This window comes from Aspergillus niger (genome assembly GCF_000002855.4).
Source record: "Aspergillus niger supercontig An07".
Taxonomy (NCBI): Eukaryota; Fungi; Ascomycota; class Eurotiomycetes; order Eurotiales; family Aspergillaceae; genus Aspergillus; species Aspergillus niger.
The window spans coordinates 566153-583635 of record NT_166523.1 but is presented as its reverse complement, the minus strand read 5'-3'; the positions used below and the strand labels follow the sequence as shown (position 1 = coordinate 583635).

The 17483-nt window shown below is 51.1% G+C and overlaps 8 protein-coding genes across 8 annotated transcripts; 6 read left to right on the top strand and 2 right to left on the bottom strand.

Moving 5' to 3' along the window:
* Nucleotides 1-1503: 1503 nt before the first annotated feature.
* An07g02860 (uncharacterized protein) lies at nt 1504-3638 on the top strand (the record flags this gene model as incomplete). Its single annotated transcript, XM_059748316.1, has 8 exons — nt 1504-1505; nt 1558-1780; nt 1857-2386; nt 2436-2675; nt 2729-2860; nt 2916-3149; nt 3203-3279; nt 3364-3638. Coding segments are annotated over 8 exons (1713 nt in total).
* Nucleotides 3639-4433: 795 nt separating this feature from the next.
* On the bottom strand, nt 4434-4565 carry An07g02850 (uncharacterized protein; the record flags this gene model as incomplete). Its single annotated transcript, XM_059748315.1, has 1 exon — nt 4434-4565. The coding sequence occupies one exon, from the start codon at nt 4563-4565 to the stop codon at nt 4434-4436; it is 132 nt and encodes a 43-aa protein (XP_059606640.1).
* Nucleotides 4566-7216: 2651 nt separating this feature from the next.
* An07g02840 (uncharacterized protein) lies at nt 7217-8557 on the top strand (the record flags this gene model as incomplete). The annotated part of the gene is made up of 3 exons (XM_001391330.3): nt 7217-7331; nt 7396-7862; nt 7922-8557. 3 exons carry the CDS (start codon nt 7217-7219, stop codon nt 8555-8557), a joined length of 1218 nt encoding a protein of 405 aa, XP_001391367.3.
* A 389-nt stretch (nt 8558-8946) lies between these two features.
* Nucleotides 8947-9301, top strand: An07g02833 (uncharacterized protein; the record flags this gene model as incomplete). The annotated part of the gene is made up of 1 exon (XM_059748314.1): nt 8947-9301. One exon carries the CDS (start codon nt 8947-8949, stop codon nt 9298-9300), a length of 354 nt encoding a protein of 117 aa, XP_059606639.1.
* A 979-nt stretch (nt 9302-10280) lies between these two features.
* Nucleotides 10281-11432, top strand: An07g02820 (uncharacterized protein; the record flags this gene model as incomplete). Its single annotated transcript, XM_001391328.3, has 4 exons — nt 10281-10348; nt 10410-10427; nt 10599-10822; nt 10879-11432. 4 exons carry the CDS (start codon nt 10281-10283, stop codon nt 11430-11432), a joined length of 864 nt encoding a protein of 287 aa, XP_001391365.1.
* A 678-nt stretch (nt 11433-12110) lies between these two features.
* An07g02810 (uncharacterized protein) lies at nt 12111-13824 on the top strand (the record flags this gene model as incomplete). Its single annotated transcript, XM_059748313.1, has 5 exons — nt 12111-12185; nt 12292-12582; nt 12687-12984; nt 13043-13465; nt 13565-13824. The coding sequence occupies 5 exons, from the start codon at nt 12111-12113 to the stop codon at nt 13822-13824; spliced, it is 1347 nt and encodes a 448-aa protein (XP_059606638.1).
* An 884-nt stretch (nt 13825-14708) lies between these two features.
* An07g02800 (uncharacterized protein) lies at nt 14709-15891 on the top strand (the record flags this gene model as incomplete). Its single annotated transcript, XM_001391326.3, has 3 exons — nt 14709-14788; nt 14883-15122; nt 15171-15891. 3 exons carry the CDS (start codon nt 14709-14711, stop codon nt 15889-15891), a joined length of 1041 nt encoding a protein of 346 aa, XP_001391363.1.
* Nucleotides 15892-17008: 1117 nt separating this feature from the next.
* Nucleotides 17009-17435, bottom strand: An07g02790 (uncharacterized protein; the record flags this gene model as incomplete). The annotated part of the gene is made up of 3 exons (XM_059748312.1): nt 17009-17050; nt 17163-17242; nt 17315-17435. The coding sequence occupies 3 exons, from the start codon at nt 17433-17435 to the stop codon at nt 17009-17011; spliced, it is 243 nt and encodes an 80-aa protein (XP_059606637.1).
* Nucleotides 17436-17483: the final 48 nt, after the last annotated feature.

The following is a 17483-nucleotide window of genomic DNA, read 5'->3' as shown; positions in this document are numbered from 1 at the left end:
GCTTTAGACATTAAGATAAATACACACGGGGAGCTCTCTATCAAAGATGAGGGCTAGTTTCGTCCATGTACATGCTTGCCAAGAGCAATCGTGGCCTCCTATAGTGACAAGTCAGAAGTACCGTGTCCTTGCCAGCATGCAATGGATATGTAAGATTTGTAGCCCGAGAAGGTACAGAACACTGCAAGTCAGAATGAAACGTCAGTAAAGCGAAACCTTAGCCACGGGATCAATTTATGCCCTCGTTCTTCATATTGCCCTCCACATACAGCAAGAGCACACCTTACTTATTATAGAGCCACAGTACCCAGGCCACATATGCGCAGAGGTACCAGGGATATCCCAAGCTTAGTCAGGAATGCAGTGTATCCAGAAGCTTCCAGAAGCCATGGGTGCTCAGATTATGAACTGGCACGGGTTTCGGAGTTGCCCAGTCATTAACTGTTACTCGCGGCACATCATCTGACGTATACAGTAAAAGAACGCTAATCTGCAAGCTGTTCAATAGAAGTCTATCGATATTGTTGCATCAATCAAACCTTGAACATAGTTCTCTTGTGCGCCTAGATATACCAACTGCTCGCTCCCCACTGCGGGCACATGGTTGGTCTCGGAATTTGGGGCGGTTGACAATTAGTTTAATCATTGGTTAACATAAAGCAGTATTCTTAACTGAAGCCGTATATCCGGCACTCGTTGGCTTCTAAAACGTTACTCTTTATAACAAGTCCGTCATAGGTTTCTGTCTTATGATTCCTTTGGCGGAGACACGCCCCTTGAATTATATCGGTGCATTTCAGTAGTAGCTGAGTACTTGTAGACATAGTAATGGTATGGTTTGAAATGGAAGTGCGGGCCGATATATATAGATCTGAGTAGTAGTACCACTCCAAATCATACCACTATGAACAGAATGAGCCTCAAGCATACGACAAGATGATGTCAATATCTGAAATGTGCTCTACTACAAAGATCAACACAACAAGCGATGAACAAGATCAACTTAGTTCCGTGACTACCGCGAAGTCCCCTTGTCTTGGGATGTTAAGTGAGACTAAGGTTAGCAGTGCCAGAAAGCAGCATCCCATTCCCAAGGTATGTATTCTCCATAGGCGGCAAATAACAGACAGCATATGAATTGAGTAACCCACGTATTCATCACTAGAGCGCCTATTACAACTACCTCACTTGAGGTTAGGTAACCAAGACTTTGACCGTGGTTGATAAATTAATGCCTCAGGCACCAAGCACTAATCCAATTCTGCAGAAGTGGTGCCAGGAACTTGCCGCACCGCGTAAGAGGCATAGCCGCGCGCAACGCGAGACTCCAGGAAAAAGGATATCGGAGCTCAGTATCGGAAGTAGCCCAAACACCTTATCTGCAAAAAGCACACTCAACCCATTTATCCCTCCCCTGAATCTTGTCGCCGCTTTGAGAGCAACTGATTCAACCCTTTCAATACCTACTACGCTTATTGTGACACCCTTGAGGGCTCCTCCAAAATGTGAGCTTCTTTACCTATCATCGCCGGCTACTGTGCTAATTTCTTCTTTTAGGGAGAGCTTCGACAACATCTATCTCGACCTCTCGAAGCAGCATGGAAAATGCAAGCTGGCGGAATCTGGCTTAGGATGGAAGCCTTCCGGAGGAGGCGAAACGTTCACTCTTGACAGCAGCAACATCGGCGCAGCCCAATGGAGTCGAGCAGCGAAGGGCTATGAGCTGAAAATCTTGTCGCGTTCCTCGGGAGTCATCCAGCTTGATGGTTTTGACCAGGAGGTATGTCCGGGAATATGTCTGAGTGATGTCAATATGAGAGAAGAGTTTGTCTAATCTTTGCCCCCGTCGATGCTAGGACTTCGAGCGATTGAGCAAAGCATTCAAGATCTGGTATGGTATCAACATGGAGAGCCGAGAGCACGCTCTTCGAGGATGGAACTGGGGCAAGGCAGAGTTCACAAAAGCAGAACTATCATTCAACGTGCAGAACCGACCAGCATTCGAAATCCCCTACTCCGAGATATCGAACACGAACCTTGCCGGAAAGAACGAAGTCGCTGTCGAGTTTGCTCTTGGTGGCGAGGGCAATGAGCCTGCCAAACCGGCTGGTAGCACGAAGAACCGTGGTCGCAAGGCCGCTTCGGGTCCGGACGAGCTTGTCGAGATGCGATTCTACATCCCAGGAACGGCCGTGAAGACCGAGAAGGGTATCAAGGAGGAAAACGCAGAAAACGCCGACGAAGAGAACGGAGCCGAGGAGGAAGAGGGCGAAGAGCAGAATGCGGCGAACTTGTTCTACGAGATGCTCATGGACAAGGCGGAGATTGGAGATGTGGCTGGCGACACATTCGCTACTTTCTTGGATGTTCTGCATCTTACACCCAGGTGCGTACTATCCGGAAGATATAATGGCAGTGTGTTAACGGATTTTCAGAGGTCGGTTCGATATCGACATGTACGAATCATCCTTCCGTTTACGTGGTAAAACCTACGATTACAAGATTCAATACGCTTCTATCAAGAAGTTCTTCCTGCTTCCGAAGAACGATGACACACATACATTGATCGTTCTGGGACTTGATCCCCCGCTACGACAGGGCCAGACTCGCTACCCATTCTTGGTTATGCAGTTGAAGTTGGACGAGGAGATTAGCTTGGAGCTCAACATGACGGAGTGAGTGCATACAGAGGGATCCAGTTGATCGCATACAGCTGACAATCTATCAGTGAACTTTTGGAAACTCGCTACAAAGACAAGTTGGAGCCCCGCTACGAGGAACCCATCCACCAGGTGGTCACGAAGATCTTCCGTGGCCTGTCAGGCAAGAAGGTCATCATGCCGTCGAAGGACTTTGTCAGGTCAGTGTTACGTTATTCCATGTTAGCTTATGCTCTGATTACTGACATTCTACAGCCATCACGGTCACAGTGGAGTCAAGTGCTCCATCAAGGCGAACGAGGGTCTCCTCTACTTCTTGGATAAGAGCTTGATTTTCGTCCCCAAGCCTGCCACTTACATTCAGATTGAGAACATTGCGATCATTACCATGTCTCGGGTGGGTGGTGCCATTTCGGCCAGCAGAACGTTTGACATCACAGTCAGCTTGAAGGCTGGCCTGGGAGAGCATCAATTCAGCAACATCAACCGGTATGTGGATCTCTATAACGCTCAAATATTTAGCAGAGGCTAACATTCCCTAGCGAGGAGCAACAACCACTCGAGGAATTCTTCAAGGCGAAGAACATCCGCTTTAAGAACGAAATGTCCGACGATGTATGTGTAACCTTGCAAATTCCTCATACATTTGTGTGTTCGTCATCACTAACCTCCCATGACTAGGCTTCGGCTCTTATCGCGGCAGCTCTTGACAATGACGACATGGGCTCCAGCGACGACGAGGGCGTCCGGGCTGATCGTGGCTCCGCCGATGAAGACGAAGAATCCATTGACGAGGACTTCGAGGCCGAGTCTGATTCTGACGTCGCGGAAGAATACGACTCCGCGCACGAGAGCAGCGGCAGTGCAAGTGACGCCGAGATGGGGGATGCATCCGATGGGGAAGACGAAGATGAGGATGAGCCAATGTCAGAGGCGGAGGGAGCGCGGCCAAAGAAGAAGACGAAGGTTGGGAAATAGTTTTAACGTCTTAAGCCTTTCTGCTTGAAAATACTTCCCGACCGCGTCCCCCATTATTATGATGATATTCGCATAATGAACCGGGCTTATCATTTACCATAGTTCCTTCTGCCTCACACTGTGTACTTGGATTCTTTGAATATCTGTAAATGTACTCTAAACGATGACACACACAAAGGACCGTTGACTCAATACAGCACACAGTATTCCGTAACTATTTACATAGCTAGCTAGGAAATCCCGTCCACCACCGCAGCTACTCCATCTAAAACATCACAGCAATAAGACACATCCAATCAACAAGTTCGATCCACTCCCCGCCTCCTCACCAAACGCCTGTACTTAAGTTTGCTTATTGGCAACACTATCGATTATCACCTGCATGTCATGCGCATAATATGTCATAAGCCCTCCGTCGTACCTAACCAGGACGACGATCCATGTTCGTTAGCAGTATCCATGATCGTAGATCATAGAACGAGAAACCCAAACCTTCTATTCTGTAAGTGGGGACAGATTCGACTCGTATCGTCCTCAACCATCATTATGGTGACTCAATATAGGATATGTCACATGCCATTATTGTGGTACTTAACATCCCTGCTGGGAGTTCGAGTTCGAGTTTGAGTTCATTTTAGTACATAGGTAGTTCGGAGTTAAGCGAGCTGCATTAATTAAGTAAGACTATAGTATTTACTCTCAAGGCAGCAAGTAGTTATGTAGGTAGTCTAACTACTGCTGCATGTATGTTTGTGATTGCAGGACCACGAAATATGCCCGATTGCCATGGTTATTTCAAACCTGTCTTGCATGTTGGGAGGTTACGATAGGTTCGGATAATGAAGTGCGGTGTAGGGGGGGTGGGGATGTGTGAGGCAGAAGCAGGAGGTAGGTGGTAGGTAGAAGTAAGTATCTGTGTAGCCTCATGACTTATACTCCGAGTCGGGTTTCTGGCTCCCTTGCTCTGTCTGGTTCATGGACGATGCAGGGTTGGTGGTGGTGTTTCATTGGGTTTAAGTAGGTTATTTATAGAAGGGTGGTCAGTAAGTAATTACCAGGTAGGTAGGTAGGTGATATCTTGATTTGAGGAGGGAAGTACTTATTATACAAACCCCTTTTAGTGGAGGTAATAACATCTGGGTCCAAAATTGAAGAGATGGATGGATGGATGGATGGATGGATGTTCAATTGAATGAAATTCGGATCGACTGGGCTCAAATAGTCCTATCTCTTTCGTAGTAGTGCTAGAACCAGCCGGCAACTTCCCATGGTGTGACGCCTGCTTCCAGACCGTTGGGCGAAGCAGCAATGATTGGCTGAAGGAGGAAAAGCCTTGACTGCAACACACGGCACACTGTGTTTTTCCGATCCCGACACACAGAATCAAGTGTCCGTAATGGGTATTAGTGGTGGTATTCTTCCCTCCCCCCTGACTGCTTTCCGTCCCGCCCGTTACGCGGTTACGCATGGAAATACAGCCTAGTAGGAGAGAAAGGCGTGTCCCGTGCGGTGCCAGCAACCTTTAGTTTTCCTGCCGGCTAGCTAGCTTTACCTACCAGCTGCTTCTACGCCCGATTATCTGTATGTCGTTCAAGACAGGTGGGTGGGCTTGCGTATAAATGGCCATCGGATGATACTTGCAGGTCCCAGATGATTCGCACCGGACACACAAAGCATCCTTCCACCTAATAATAGCCCACCCGCAGCGGATCTGTCTTGGAAAGCAAACCTGGGAGTGGTTGCCGTCGACCCAAGGTCCGGTAGATTGAGCACTGTGCAGGACACACGGGTCAGGAGTTCAATTTATCAGTCCTTCCTGATTGTACAGCTCCAAATCTCGCCCTCCGAAAATGGAATCCTCCCATTCTCGGATGCGCATTCTATTAGATAGATAGTCAATGGCTCCAGGGTTGGTTGGTTGGCTAGTTGGTTCCCCACGATCTTACTGACTTAGTCGTAGTATGCAGTACACCTGACTTCGGGGGGGCTGCTGTTTCGCATCTCTTATTAAGCCTGTGGTGTCCAAAAGATCTCGAGGGACTTTAAGTTTGACTTTGGGGGATTTTCTTATTGCTTTTTTCGTTATGGACATGTCCGGTAGAAAAGAAATAAAAAAGAAAAAAAAAAAACACTGGTCCTGTTGCTAAGGTAGGTAAGTACAGTAAGTAGTGACAGTTAAATACCCCAGGGTAATTAGTTCGCAATGAAGTTCCGAGTGAAATAATGATGACCATGGAGCCGTTGTAAGTCGGAATGTCGCGGTCCCAGATAGTGTGGGAGGGTAAACAATACGCTGGGAAAGAACCCATAACCCAAGAGAGAGGACGAGAGTGTCGTATTCAAAAACCAAACGGTGTCTGTCTGGGAATAAATGCAATCAATCAATCATCCATTGGGGAATTAAAAGTGGGCGACAGAGAGCAGCAGGACTAAGGATTGATTAGCTTCTTCCCATACAGTACGTTAGTAGGTTAGTTTTAGCAGTAGAAACCAGAGCCCCCCCTTTCTTTCTCGGACAGGGCCACCAAACAGTCTGGCTCCAACGACTAAACACCCCATCACTCCGCAGGTCCCAATCGCTCTCCCTCTTTCCCCTGTTCCCTCAGTACGTATTCACTTCTCTCTTTCATCGTCCTTTTCATTTCTTCTCCCCGACTTTTGTTTTTTTTCCTGTTTCGTTTCGCATCATCTCCTCCACACCCTGCTTTGTTAGCTGTGTTTTTGAGGTCCTTCTTGGGTTCCAGCTATCCCATCCCCTTTGCTCCTGATTGAAACTGAACCTCACCCTTTTACGGTGAATAATAGTATCCTGGTAGGCAGCCTGGCTCCTCCATTTTCTGGACCGCCCCCCCCTCCCTTCTCTTCTGCATCCCCACGGACCATACGTGGAAAACGGTTATCCTCCACGTTGCTGCTTCGACTATTGCTGCTTCCAGACCGTCCCCTTGACTGCTTGATGCAAGGACTTTGTCGCTAACGGAGAAGGTACTACCTGTTCAGGGGAACTTCCTCATCGACGCTCGCTACCACCTGCTTCCTCTACGCTCGCTTCTCATATCACCTGCACACCCTTAACTTCCACAATGGGTAAGCTTGTCGCCCTGTACCCTTCCTTTCCTCATCAACCTGCGATTTGAAAGACAAACCCCCCTTTCTCTACCTGCCACCAATTCTCCCTATCGTGTCCGAAACCCGGGATCCTAGCGCTTTGTGATACCACCATGGCACGTTCCAGGAACCGAAGTGCGGATGGTCGTTCTCAAGGGGATTCAGAAGCTCCTTCAAGTTTCCTCCAGAAGGGCTCGCAGAGACCGAAGCGCCATTCGTTCTCGCCTGCTCTCGATCGCTTGTCCTCCGAAAGTGAACGACAGGATGATGAACCAGTTGCTGACTCTACTTCGCACGATGTAGCTACACCACCTCCTGCACCCGTTGCCAATGGCACGCCCGTCTCGTCTTCTCCCCCCAGCAGCAAGCCCAGTTCGCCCTTCGTTGAGCGCAGTAACCCAATGGGCGCGGGAAACGCTCAGACCGTGAGCTCCAAGGACCCCAAGGCTGTTGCTCAAGCTGCTACGGATATGAAGAACGTCGTTCGCCGGAAGCTGACCGGCTACGTTGGTTTTGCCAACCTGCCCAACCAATGGCACCGTAAGAGTGTCCGCAAGGGATTCAACTTCAACGTGATGGTTGTTGGTAAGTGCTAAACATGGGCGGAACCACTCCCAATGGCAACGTGGTTAATCTAATACGCCGCTAGGTGAGTCTGGTCTCGGAAAGTCGACTCTCGTGAACACACTCTTCAACGCCTCGCTCTACCCTCCTAAGGAACGCACCGGCCCTAGCCACGACATTATTCCCAAGACCGTTTCTATCCAATCTATCAGCTCCGATATTGAAGAGAACGGTGTCCGTCTCCGTCTGACCGTGGTTGACACCCCCGGATTCGGTGATTTCGTGAACAATGACGACTCGTGGCGCCCGATTGTGGAGAACATCGAACAGAGATACGATGCCTACCTGGAGGCCGAGAACAAGGTCAACAGAACCAACATTGTCGACAACCGCATCCACGCTTGCGTTTACTTCATCCAGCCCACTGGCCACTCCTTGAAGCCCCTCGATATCGAAGTCATGCGCAGGTTGCACACCAAGGTCAACCTGATTCCTGTGATCGCCAAGGCTGACACCTTGACGGACGAGGAGATTGTGGACTTCAAGAAGAGGGTAGGTTGACCCCTGATTTCATTTCTTTTGTATAGTATGCTGATGCAATTACTCTTCAGATCTTGGCCGATATCCAGCACCACTCCATTCAGATCTTCGAAGGCCCCCGCTATGAGCTTGACGACGAGGAGACCATTGCCGAGAACCAGGAGATCATGTCCAAGGTCCCGTTCGCTGTCGTTGGAGCCAACTCCGAGGTCACGACCCCTGATGGCCGCAAAGTGCGCGGTAGAAGCTACCCCTGGGGTATCATTGAAGTCGACAACGAGGAACACTGCGACTTTGTCAAGCTGCGCCAGATGCTGATCCGCACCCACATGGAGGAGCTCAAGGAACACACCAACAACTCTCTGTACGAGAACTACCGCTCCGACAAGCTCACCCAGATGGGTGTGGCCCAGGACCCAAGCGTCTTCAAGGAGGTCAACCCTGCTGTCAAGCAGGAGGAGGAGCGTGCCCTCCACGAGCAGAAGCTTGCCAAGATGGAGGCAGAGATGAAGATGGTCTTCCAACAGAAGGTCGCAGAGAAGGAGAGCAAGCTGAAACAGAGCGAAGACGAACTATACGCCCGACATCGCGAGATGAAGGACCAACTGGAACGGCAACGTCTGGAGCTGGACGAGAAAAAGGCGCGCCTCGAAAGTGGGAGGCCAATCGAAAAGGAGACGAAGCGAAAGGGATTCTCGCTTCGTTAGACGCACGCACGCATGACTGGTACCCCGATGCCTTTGCCAAGGGAATTACATCAAGGACCACCGAGGTTACGGATGGTCGTCGGAGGCACTCAGGTGGTTTTATGTTGATTTCTCCACGACTCCCGATTGACCGCACGCTCTTTCTAACCCGCCGCCTCTTTTCTCTTGTGTTTATTTGTTCTCACCCCCACACTCCCTCAATCCTCTACTTTTCTCGTATCTGCTTCCAGTAATGACTCTATTATCGACCGGGTGGACCGCAGAAGAAAAGAATGGCTGTTACTTTATTTCTTTTCTCTTCTTCAGCCAAAACCAATCACCAGTTGGGGCTTGACTAGGAGACATGGCCGGAACACCGGAGCTGAATCCAGCTTGGTGATAATGTCTGGATGCTCCCGTGCTTCTGGTCCTGGAATTGCAAGACGACGCACGGGGTGACGGCCTGGAAGACCGCTTTGGGTTCGGAATTCACTGCTTCATGTCCACCATTCGCTTCTTGTTATGTACTTTTGCCTACGCTATACCTTGTTCCCGTCCGATTTCCTTTTCCCCGTTGTGGCCTGGTACTCCTACTTTTATTCGTCTTCGGTACACTTATTATTTTTTTTTGCCTCCTTTACACCATTTTAGTGAGATCACCCACCCCTGACCATCTTTTTATTTTCTGGACGTTTTTCCTTGTTCCTCTGCTGTTTCTGTGCGCTAGTTGTCAATCTGAAGTGTTATTGAAGAGCGAACGATAAGATAATGGAAGAGGGAGAGTGTACGTGAGTGTATGAGCGAAGAAAGCAAGACGAAGCTGGTGGAGCTTCGGTTGAGGTATACTTTTATGGTCGTCGGGGTGCAACAGCAGCAGAGTTCATTCGACAAGGGCGTATCTAGTAAGAAGAGTGTAGGGTGGATATGTGCCTACTGTGATATAGTGGTATTCATTCATACAATGCACAAACGCAGCACCTACCAGCTCGACACCTAAAAAGTCGGTGGGGGCAGCTTTGTGGCTCACGATTAATCTCCATTTCTACCCGTATGGAAGAGAGGATCTTAAGGTGTTTGAAGGCGTTGCGTCCATAATAATAATATCGTCTTTGTGATCGCTCCTGTTTTGGCTATTGCTGGATGCTTCGGAGGAGTCGATTTTGCTACGCACAATAGGTTCACTGACCTGTTTGGGACTCCAACGAGCAATTACTCATACTTGTGACGAAGGATGGATAGAACAATGCACACGACACCGGGAAGAGCTCGTCTGGATCATGACATCGATAAGCTTTTCCCACAGACGGTTGTGTTGCATCATTTTGCGGGCGGGCGACGTCACGGGAGTGCGGCTGATGCTCTAACGAACCAGTCGACCGAGCGAGACTAGGCTGAGTAGGTCTAAAAGTAGTACGTAGTAGTAATAGTAGGAGCTTTCCTCAGCTGGCAACCTCTCCAACTGCACCAGAAACCGTTCCCTTCAAGGCCAAAACCCACCGCCGTCCCCGCCCAGCCTCCCTTCCAAGTGGATATCCATCTGCTTCCACCGCTCAATTAGTTTCCCCGATATTCTTTCTTCGTTCCTTCTCCTCCTTTTCCCTTTTCCTCCTCATCTATTGCTGTTGGCTGCTCCAGTGCCGCACCGCCGTTCCACACCCCCCCGGTATCTCGGCCCTTTCTTCTTGCCAACGACCCTCCCTACATTCCTGCTTCTTCACCCGACTTTCCGAGACAAGCGATCGCAATGGCCCCTGCTCCGCCCGCTAATCTGCCTCTGCCTGAGAGACTCAAGGCTCTGGCTCAAACACTGCAGTATGTGTCGCATGTCCCGGAACTGACAACTGGTACTGACGAGGTCTCTTCTTCTACTTAGATTTGCTTGGTTCGCTGGGTAGGTTATAGCTCCGCCATGTTTCAGCCTGCCTGTTCTGTTTGACGACGTTTCATCATACAATGAAATCACTTGTCCTGGGCCTATCCAGCAGGACTTGCCCACTGGACCATCCCTCGCCAGCTCTCGCTTTGAACGGTCGGACCGAGCATATTCGCTAACGCACCATAGGCATGTGACGCTGCTCCTTTCGGTCTTCCGCTATGTCCTGTCCTACATTACGTTCAACTACTACTCCTCGTCGGCGCAGGTAGCTTACCGCCTTGCGTTTGTTTCCGCTGCCGCGACATACGGAATTGTGGTCTACAAGGGACACATTGCCCGTGGCCGTCTCCAGGGCAGTGTTCCCAACATTGCGCTGAAGCTGGCTGGTGATGAAAATGTCCAGTACCTCGGTAAGTGATGGTGTGATCGAGTAGCGAAGACAACGATACTGATAAGCAGTAACCAGGTATGGCACTGGTCTGGCTCTACTCGCGCCAGATCCCGTTGGCCCTGCTTCCTTTCAGCGTCTACTCCATCTTCCATGTTGCGACTTACACTCGTGCCCACCTGATTCCCACCATCCAGGGCCCCGCTCCTGGTGCTGCCCCCGGCTCTCCTGCTTCTCCTAGCGGTCCCAAGCCCGCCGCCAGACCTTCTCCCTTGGCCGATACCATTGGACGGTTTGTCAAGCAGTACTATGACGCCAGCATGCACCTGGTCGCTCAGCTGGAGATGTCTCTTCTCCTCCGCTTGGCCGTGGGCATCCTCACCTTCTCCAAGGGTAGCTTTGTGCTCTTCTTCTTCTACCTGGCCTTCTTCCGCGCCAGATACTCCCAGAGCTCCTTTGTCCAGCAGGCGGTCCGCCACTTCATCGCCAGAGTTGATGCTTCGGTTTCCCACCAGAGCACCCCCCCTGCGGTTCGCCAGGGATGGGAGTCCTTCAAGGCTGCCGTGGGCCAGGCCTACGAGGCTACGGATCTCAACCGTATGAGCTCCGGTGCTGCGAAGAAGCCCCAATAGAGGGCCATCAGGAGTGGTTCAGGACGTTCAGGATATACAACGGAATTGGTGAACTGCCCCGTGATCCTACGTGCATGATTGGGTTTTTGGGAGCCGTTTTGTTCTGGACACCGATCATTGAGCCTGATGTGCAGGTAATGAATCTCCACGGCCAGCGATATCATCCTGGCTGAGGAGCACGGCCCTTTGATGAACAATGAAGGTTGTGAATAGTGGAGGGGAGACGAAGCGAGACTTGGGAGTAGCATCCGGGATGGTATTTCTAATTGCTCGTGGGGGGAGTACACGGGAGGAAAGGTTACGTGAAATGTCTCAGCAAGTTTTTCTTTTCTGTCCTTGAATACGTCTCATTGTTATATATTCCAATGCGACAGTATAATGTTAGTGGCTGTCGTACTCTGCCTTCCTACCGGATTATGAGGGACTATGGAGCCGTAGGATCGGAATTAGCCTTTGGAGAGAGTCGGCGTCGGCGGGTCCGATTTAGACTTCCGATCGAGGCGCGGAATTGTGTTGCAGTTGGCCACGGCTCAGTCAGCGCGTAAGCAGCGCAGCGATAGGCGGATTGGCCGGCGGAAGCTTTATGAGACTGGGTGCCTGAGGCTTCCATTCTAACTCGGACGGCGGAGAAAACAGGAAACCGACCGAAATTTTGGGGCCTCCCGGACGTTGGCAATGATGCCCGAAAGATCTTTTTTTATCTTCGAGAGGTGCGATGCTCACAACTCCCCTCTCCCGACCTGTGTTGGCAACGTAATTCACCCCGAACTCACCTTTTCGTCCGCCTTGCTCTACGCCCATTTCCTCTCGACCGTCATCCCATTCTTGTCCGGGGTGGCGTCCTTCCGTTAAACCACAGTCGCTCGCCGCATCCCAACCCCCGTGGTCTGGTCCGCACCACGATCCGGTGGGTTGCGGTATTCTTGCAATGAGCTTGACCTCGCGCGTCCTGGGCCTGTTCACGACGACAGAGACACCGTCTACCGATCCCCCTTCTCCTGCGTCGGCCTCTCAGTTCCCCAACGTTGCTTCCGCTAGCAGCGACCATGTCTTTCATTCCGCCGGCCCGATAAGCGCAACCAGCGACCATAATGCTCAGAAGGCTGCGTCCCTTGCGGACGAGGAGGAGCCTCGGCCTCCCTATCTACATGTATGTTTGTGTTGGTCTGGTGGAGCGCGACCCTGTTCGCGCAGGCTCCGTTACTACTCGGTATAGCTTCAGATCGTTGGTTCTGACCATTGTTGCTTCGATAGGCTATGCTGGCTGGAGGTACCGGTGGTACCTGCGGTGACATGCTCATGCATTCGTTAGATACGGTGAAGACTCGACAGCAAGGCGATCCCCACTTCCCTCCGAAATATACCTCCATGACCTCGTCGTATGCGACCATCTATCGACAAGAGGGTTTCTTCCGTGGTCTGTATGGTGGTGTTACGCCGGCGCTCTTCGGGTCCTTTCCTGGAACGGTCATCTTCTTTGGTGTTTATGAGTTCACCAAGCGGAAGATGCTGGACTCTGGGATTAACCCCAATATTGCGTACCTGTCTGGAGGTAAGGGTGTTTTTGTGGCTTCGCCTTCGATGGGTGATACTAACTCGGTTGCTGCTAGGTTTCTTCGCTGATTTGGCTGCTTCCATCGTATACGTTCCCTCCGAGGTTTTGAAGACGCGACTGCAGCTGCAGGGACGCTACAACAACCCGCATTTCAACTCGGGATACAACTACCGCTCGACAACGGATGCTCTACGCACGATTGTTCGCCAGGAAGGGTTCTCCGCCCTCTTCTACGGATACCGGGCCACCATCTACCGTGACCTTCCCTTCTCGGCCCTGCAGTTCGCCTTCTACGAACAAGAACAGCGGTTGGCGAAAGAATGGGTGGGCTCGCGAGAAATCGGACTGCCCATGGAGATCTTGACGGCTGTCACGGCTGGTGGAATGGCAGGTGTTATGACCTGTCCGATGGACGTTGTCAAGACGCGGATCCAGACGCAGAAGAACCCGGAAAGCTCGAGCTCGACCAAGTCGTCGGGTGAGCCTGCGTCGACCAAGGAGAGCCCGCGCCAGCATACGTCATCGCATACGACGTCCAACCTGCGCACACACTCGCGACCCATCTCGACGTCTGGAGCATCGACGTCGGTCGCGCCGCCCGGGGCTCCCCGTCTGGATACCTCGTCTTTCTTCACTGGCCTGAAGATGATCTACCAGACCGAGGGAATCGCGGGATGGTTCCGCGGAGTCGGACCCCGCGGAGTGTGGACCAGTATTCAGAGTGGAACAATGCTGGTTATGTACCAGTACCTTTTGAAGAAACTGGAAGCTTACCAGGGGGTGGAAGACCTGAGCCCGCTGTTTGGTGAGCTTCCGCGACTTGCATTAAGGATTTGACATCTGCGACCCGATAGATTACCATCGGCGGGTGTCTGGGACACAGGGCTGCTGTGTCCGCTGTAGATAAGAAAAGAGCGCACCACAACCGGAGCTTGAGCATGAGCATAGTATGGGCATGAGCATGAGCATGAGCATTATAGACGGCTATGTTGGAAGGGCGACCGGACGGGAGTGGCATGATTTCTTACTTTGTTTTCTTCTTATTATCTTACTTTTCGGCCTCTTGTGTTCTAATTCTTGGATTCCCATTCCCCTCCTGTCGTTTTCCCCGCATGTTGAGAGCATGATTGCATGATTCGGGTGGTTGTGGTTTCGGGCGCGCATTTTGTGTATAGGAGGAAAGACATCATCTCATGTACGGATACTTACCATTGATAGACATTAGACAAGGGCTGGTAATGAAGCATTGTATATTATTCACTCAAGAGAGGACAGAGTTTACTAAGAACCAGAGATGATGACCAGCCAAAACAAAGCGATCGACAAAGAGAAACCCGCCAGTTGCCGAGGGGCGCGAAGGGAAAAGTAAACAAAGCCGGATGCGGTCAGAGCAGCTGCCCGCCTGGATTGGTTCCCCTCCGCCGTGACCTCACGAGATGCTCGCTGAACTGCCTCTGATTCACCTGCTCTCTTAGTCTGGCTTTGGTTACTTCTCACTGGTACTACTCCTACTCCTCCCCTGTTGTTCGTCTCTTGTTTACCTTGTTACCCTTGTTTACCTTTCCCACTACTACCACTACTTCCTCCCCTTCCTCCCCTCCCTATCTTCCCTATCTATATACCCTTATATCTAGTATTACCCACCCACCCTATCTTTATCCCTTGCACTTGTGCCACTGGTCGCATGGTCTAACGTGGATCCCGTACCCGCGCGAATCGTCATGCCTACCGGATTGCCTTATTTGCAGAAACTGCGCAAGCCCCAACTTACAGAATGGGCGGAGCTCACTGACCTCCAGGAGTAAGCAGCTCCCCATGTCCATGATGACTGGCGTTGCGCCGTGCCGCGCGCGCACACCCCCCTCCTCTCTCTCTCTCTTCTAACAAAGCAATAGCTATGAGGACTTGACAAAACCCGACCTCGCTGCCGCTCTGGACAGCCATCTCCAAGCCAACGAGTCCATCTTCAAAACTGACGCGCGCCTGGCCGATTATTACCGGCGACTGTCGCAATCCCCGCGCGTTTACTCCCCCACCAAGAGAGCTCCCAAGGTCGAAGCCTCCCCGACCCCGGATGAAGCTCCTCGATCCGTGCGCCGAAGGCAGGTGAAGGCCAAGGTGGAGCGCGAGCCTACGTATGATAACCTCGCATTGTCGCGACTATTTTCGCTAACTTCCCACAGAGAAGAGTCCGAGCCTCAGACCCCCGGGCAAGTGGTGGGCGTGCAGCCGCCAACGATGTCATCGCTGGTGTCGGAGCTACCGCCCTCGCCGGCGGTGGTTACCGACGTGATTGATCGCCAGACAGCCGCGTGGGGCAAGTCCGTTAGCGAACTGTGGTCGGAAACGGGTGTGCACGAGCGCACCGAGTCGCTCCGCTCCAACCTTAGCAGTGTCAAGGCCTTTGGCACGTTGATATTATCGGTCGAAGCCCTGAACGTATTGCGGGCTGTTGTGCCCAAGAATTACGTGGGCACCGTCCCCATGCCCCCGTGGACGCATGTCTCGGACTTGGAGATCGCCATTCCGGACCTTTTCGTGCTGGTCGAGGGGCATTGTTGGGCTGTTGTCTCGCTGTGGGCGTTGATTAGTGCGGCGCTGCCTTTTACTGTCGCGTACTTTTTCAATCTTAGCTTGCAGGCTGCGCAGGCTGGGTCGTCCTCTACGCATACGCGTCGCAGTCGCTCGGGCGTTCATGCGAGCTTTGATCCGTTGAGCTTCTATATTGCCAAGGCGGTGATCACGTATTTGGTGTATACGGAGCAGTTTACCTTTTGGGGCACTTACCAGGGGTTGACGATTGATCGGTTGGAGGGGTCTGTTCCCGGGGGGTTGAATGGGGCGTTGGCGGGGTGTGCTATTGGAGTGATTGGGACTTTGTATGAAGCTATTCTGAGGAAGTGATGTATAGTTTGCAGGTTGGTGCAGCAGTAGGTGGACAGAGTACAGATGGTCTGAGTGAGAGGCGAGTGGAGGTGTCGATTGATTATTCTTTCCTTTTGGATTCGTTTTGGTCACTTCAATCTATGTTGTCTATTGTCTTGTTTCGGGTCAGGGCGTATCAGCGGACTGGACTGCTGTTACTGCTATGTTGCTTTGATGGCGATGGGGCGCTGTAGTATTGCTTGATAAGTTCATGTTAGTCTAACTGTTAGGATGAATGAATACCAACAACATCTATATACCAACCGTCCACTAACCCAGCCAACAAATACATATAATCAGATGACATAACTAAGAAGAAATCCGCTTAAACCTCCCCGCCAACTCCACCGTAAACAACACCGCTCCCCCAGCCGTAACCTCCACCTCCTCCGCCCGGATATGATTACTCGTACTAATCTGGCCCCCGATCTCCGTCGCCCAGGATTCCACATCCCACTGAAATCCTTTTGTCGTGATCCGCTCCATCCCGGAGAGGGGGATGATGCCCACGTTTTCTTCAAGGAGATAATACCCTTCTTCCCTTTCCTTGATGCCACCTGAGTCCGACGAAAAAGATGATGACGACGATGGTATATCACCCCTCTTAACCCCCGGCGTGCGAATGACATTCTTCCCCGGATGCAGAATAAACGTGATACTTTCTTCAGAGACGAGGTATAATGCCCCTTCTCCTCTTTTCCGTGCTTCTTCAGTAGAAGAACTAGAGGAGGGGGAGGAGGGAATAGTAGAGTTAGAATACAAATGATGTATCTGCGAAAATGCCTGGTCGACGCGGCCACCGAGGCCGCGAGGATTAATATTGAGAGACTGTCATCTTGATTGTATTGGTGATGGGTGGTGGTTGCTTGGTCATGGGCAGGGGTGGATGATGCAGCAGATGAGGATAAGATTTCGCTGGTGTTGGCGCGAATGTACCGCAGCGCTTTGGTGAAATCCGGTGCTGGTAGTCGTCGTGGTGGTAGATGACGTTTTACTCCGTGGGACTGGTAGTGGGAATTTTATGTCTTGGGTGGATGGAGTCGAGGTCGCCCGATTTATGGTGGTGGGGTGCTGGATTTTATTATTATTAGTTATTTCATTGTATAGGGATTATTGTGATGGTGTATGTAGTGTGGTACTATACTTCCTATCCAGAAGGATATTTGCATGCATATAGATGGGTATAGTATGGAGCATATGTATAGCATGGACAATGAACATGGATATGGATATGGTGCGTGTATACATACATCTACATCCTCTCTCCCCCGCGCTTTCATCATCTCGTAGAAGTGGTTGGCGCCACCGTCGGCGCAGACGGTTGTTAGTGCTATCCTTTTATTCAGTATACATTCTTCTGTATGGAATATGATATAGGGTGTAAAGGATATGGTGGTAATACCATGCTTTCGTAAAACATCATATGCTCTCTCGTTGATTGGATGGTTGAGGATGAGCAGGGCGTAGGGACTCGGGGGAAGGCCTTCTTCCGTCCGGAAGAATTGGGTTGGGTCCCAGGTCATTATCCTGGGGTGGCCATGAGATCACTGCGTGTTGGGTGGAGGTATAAG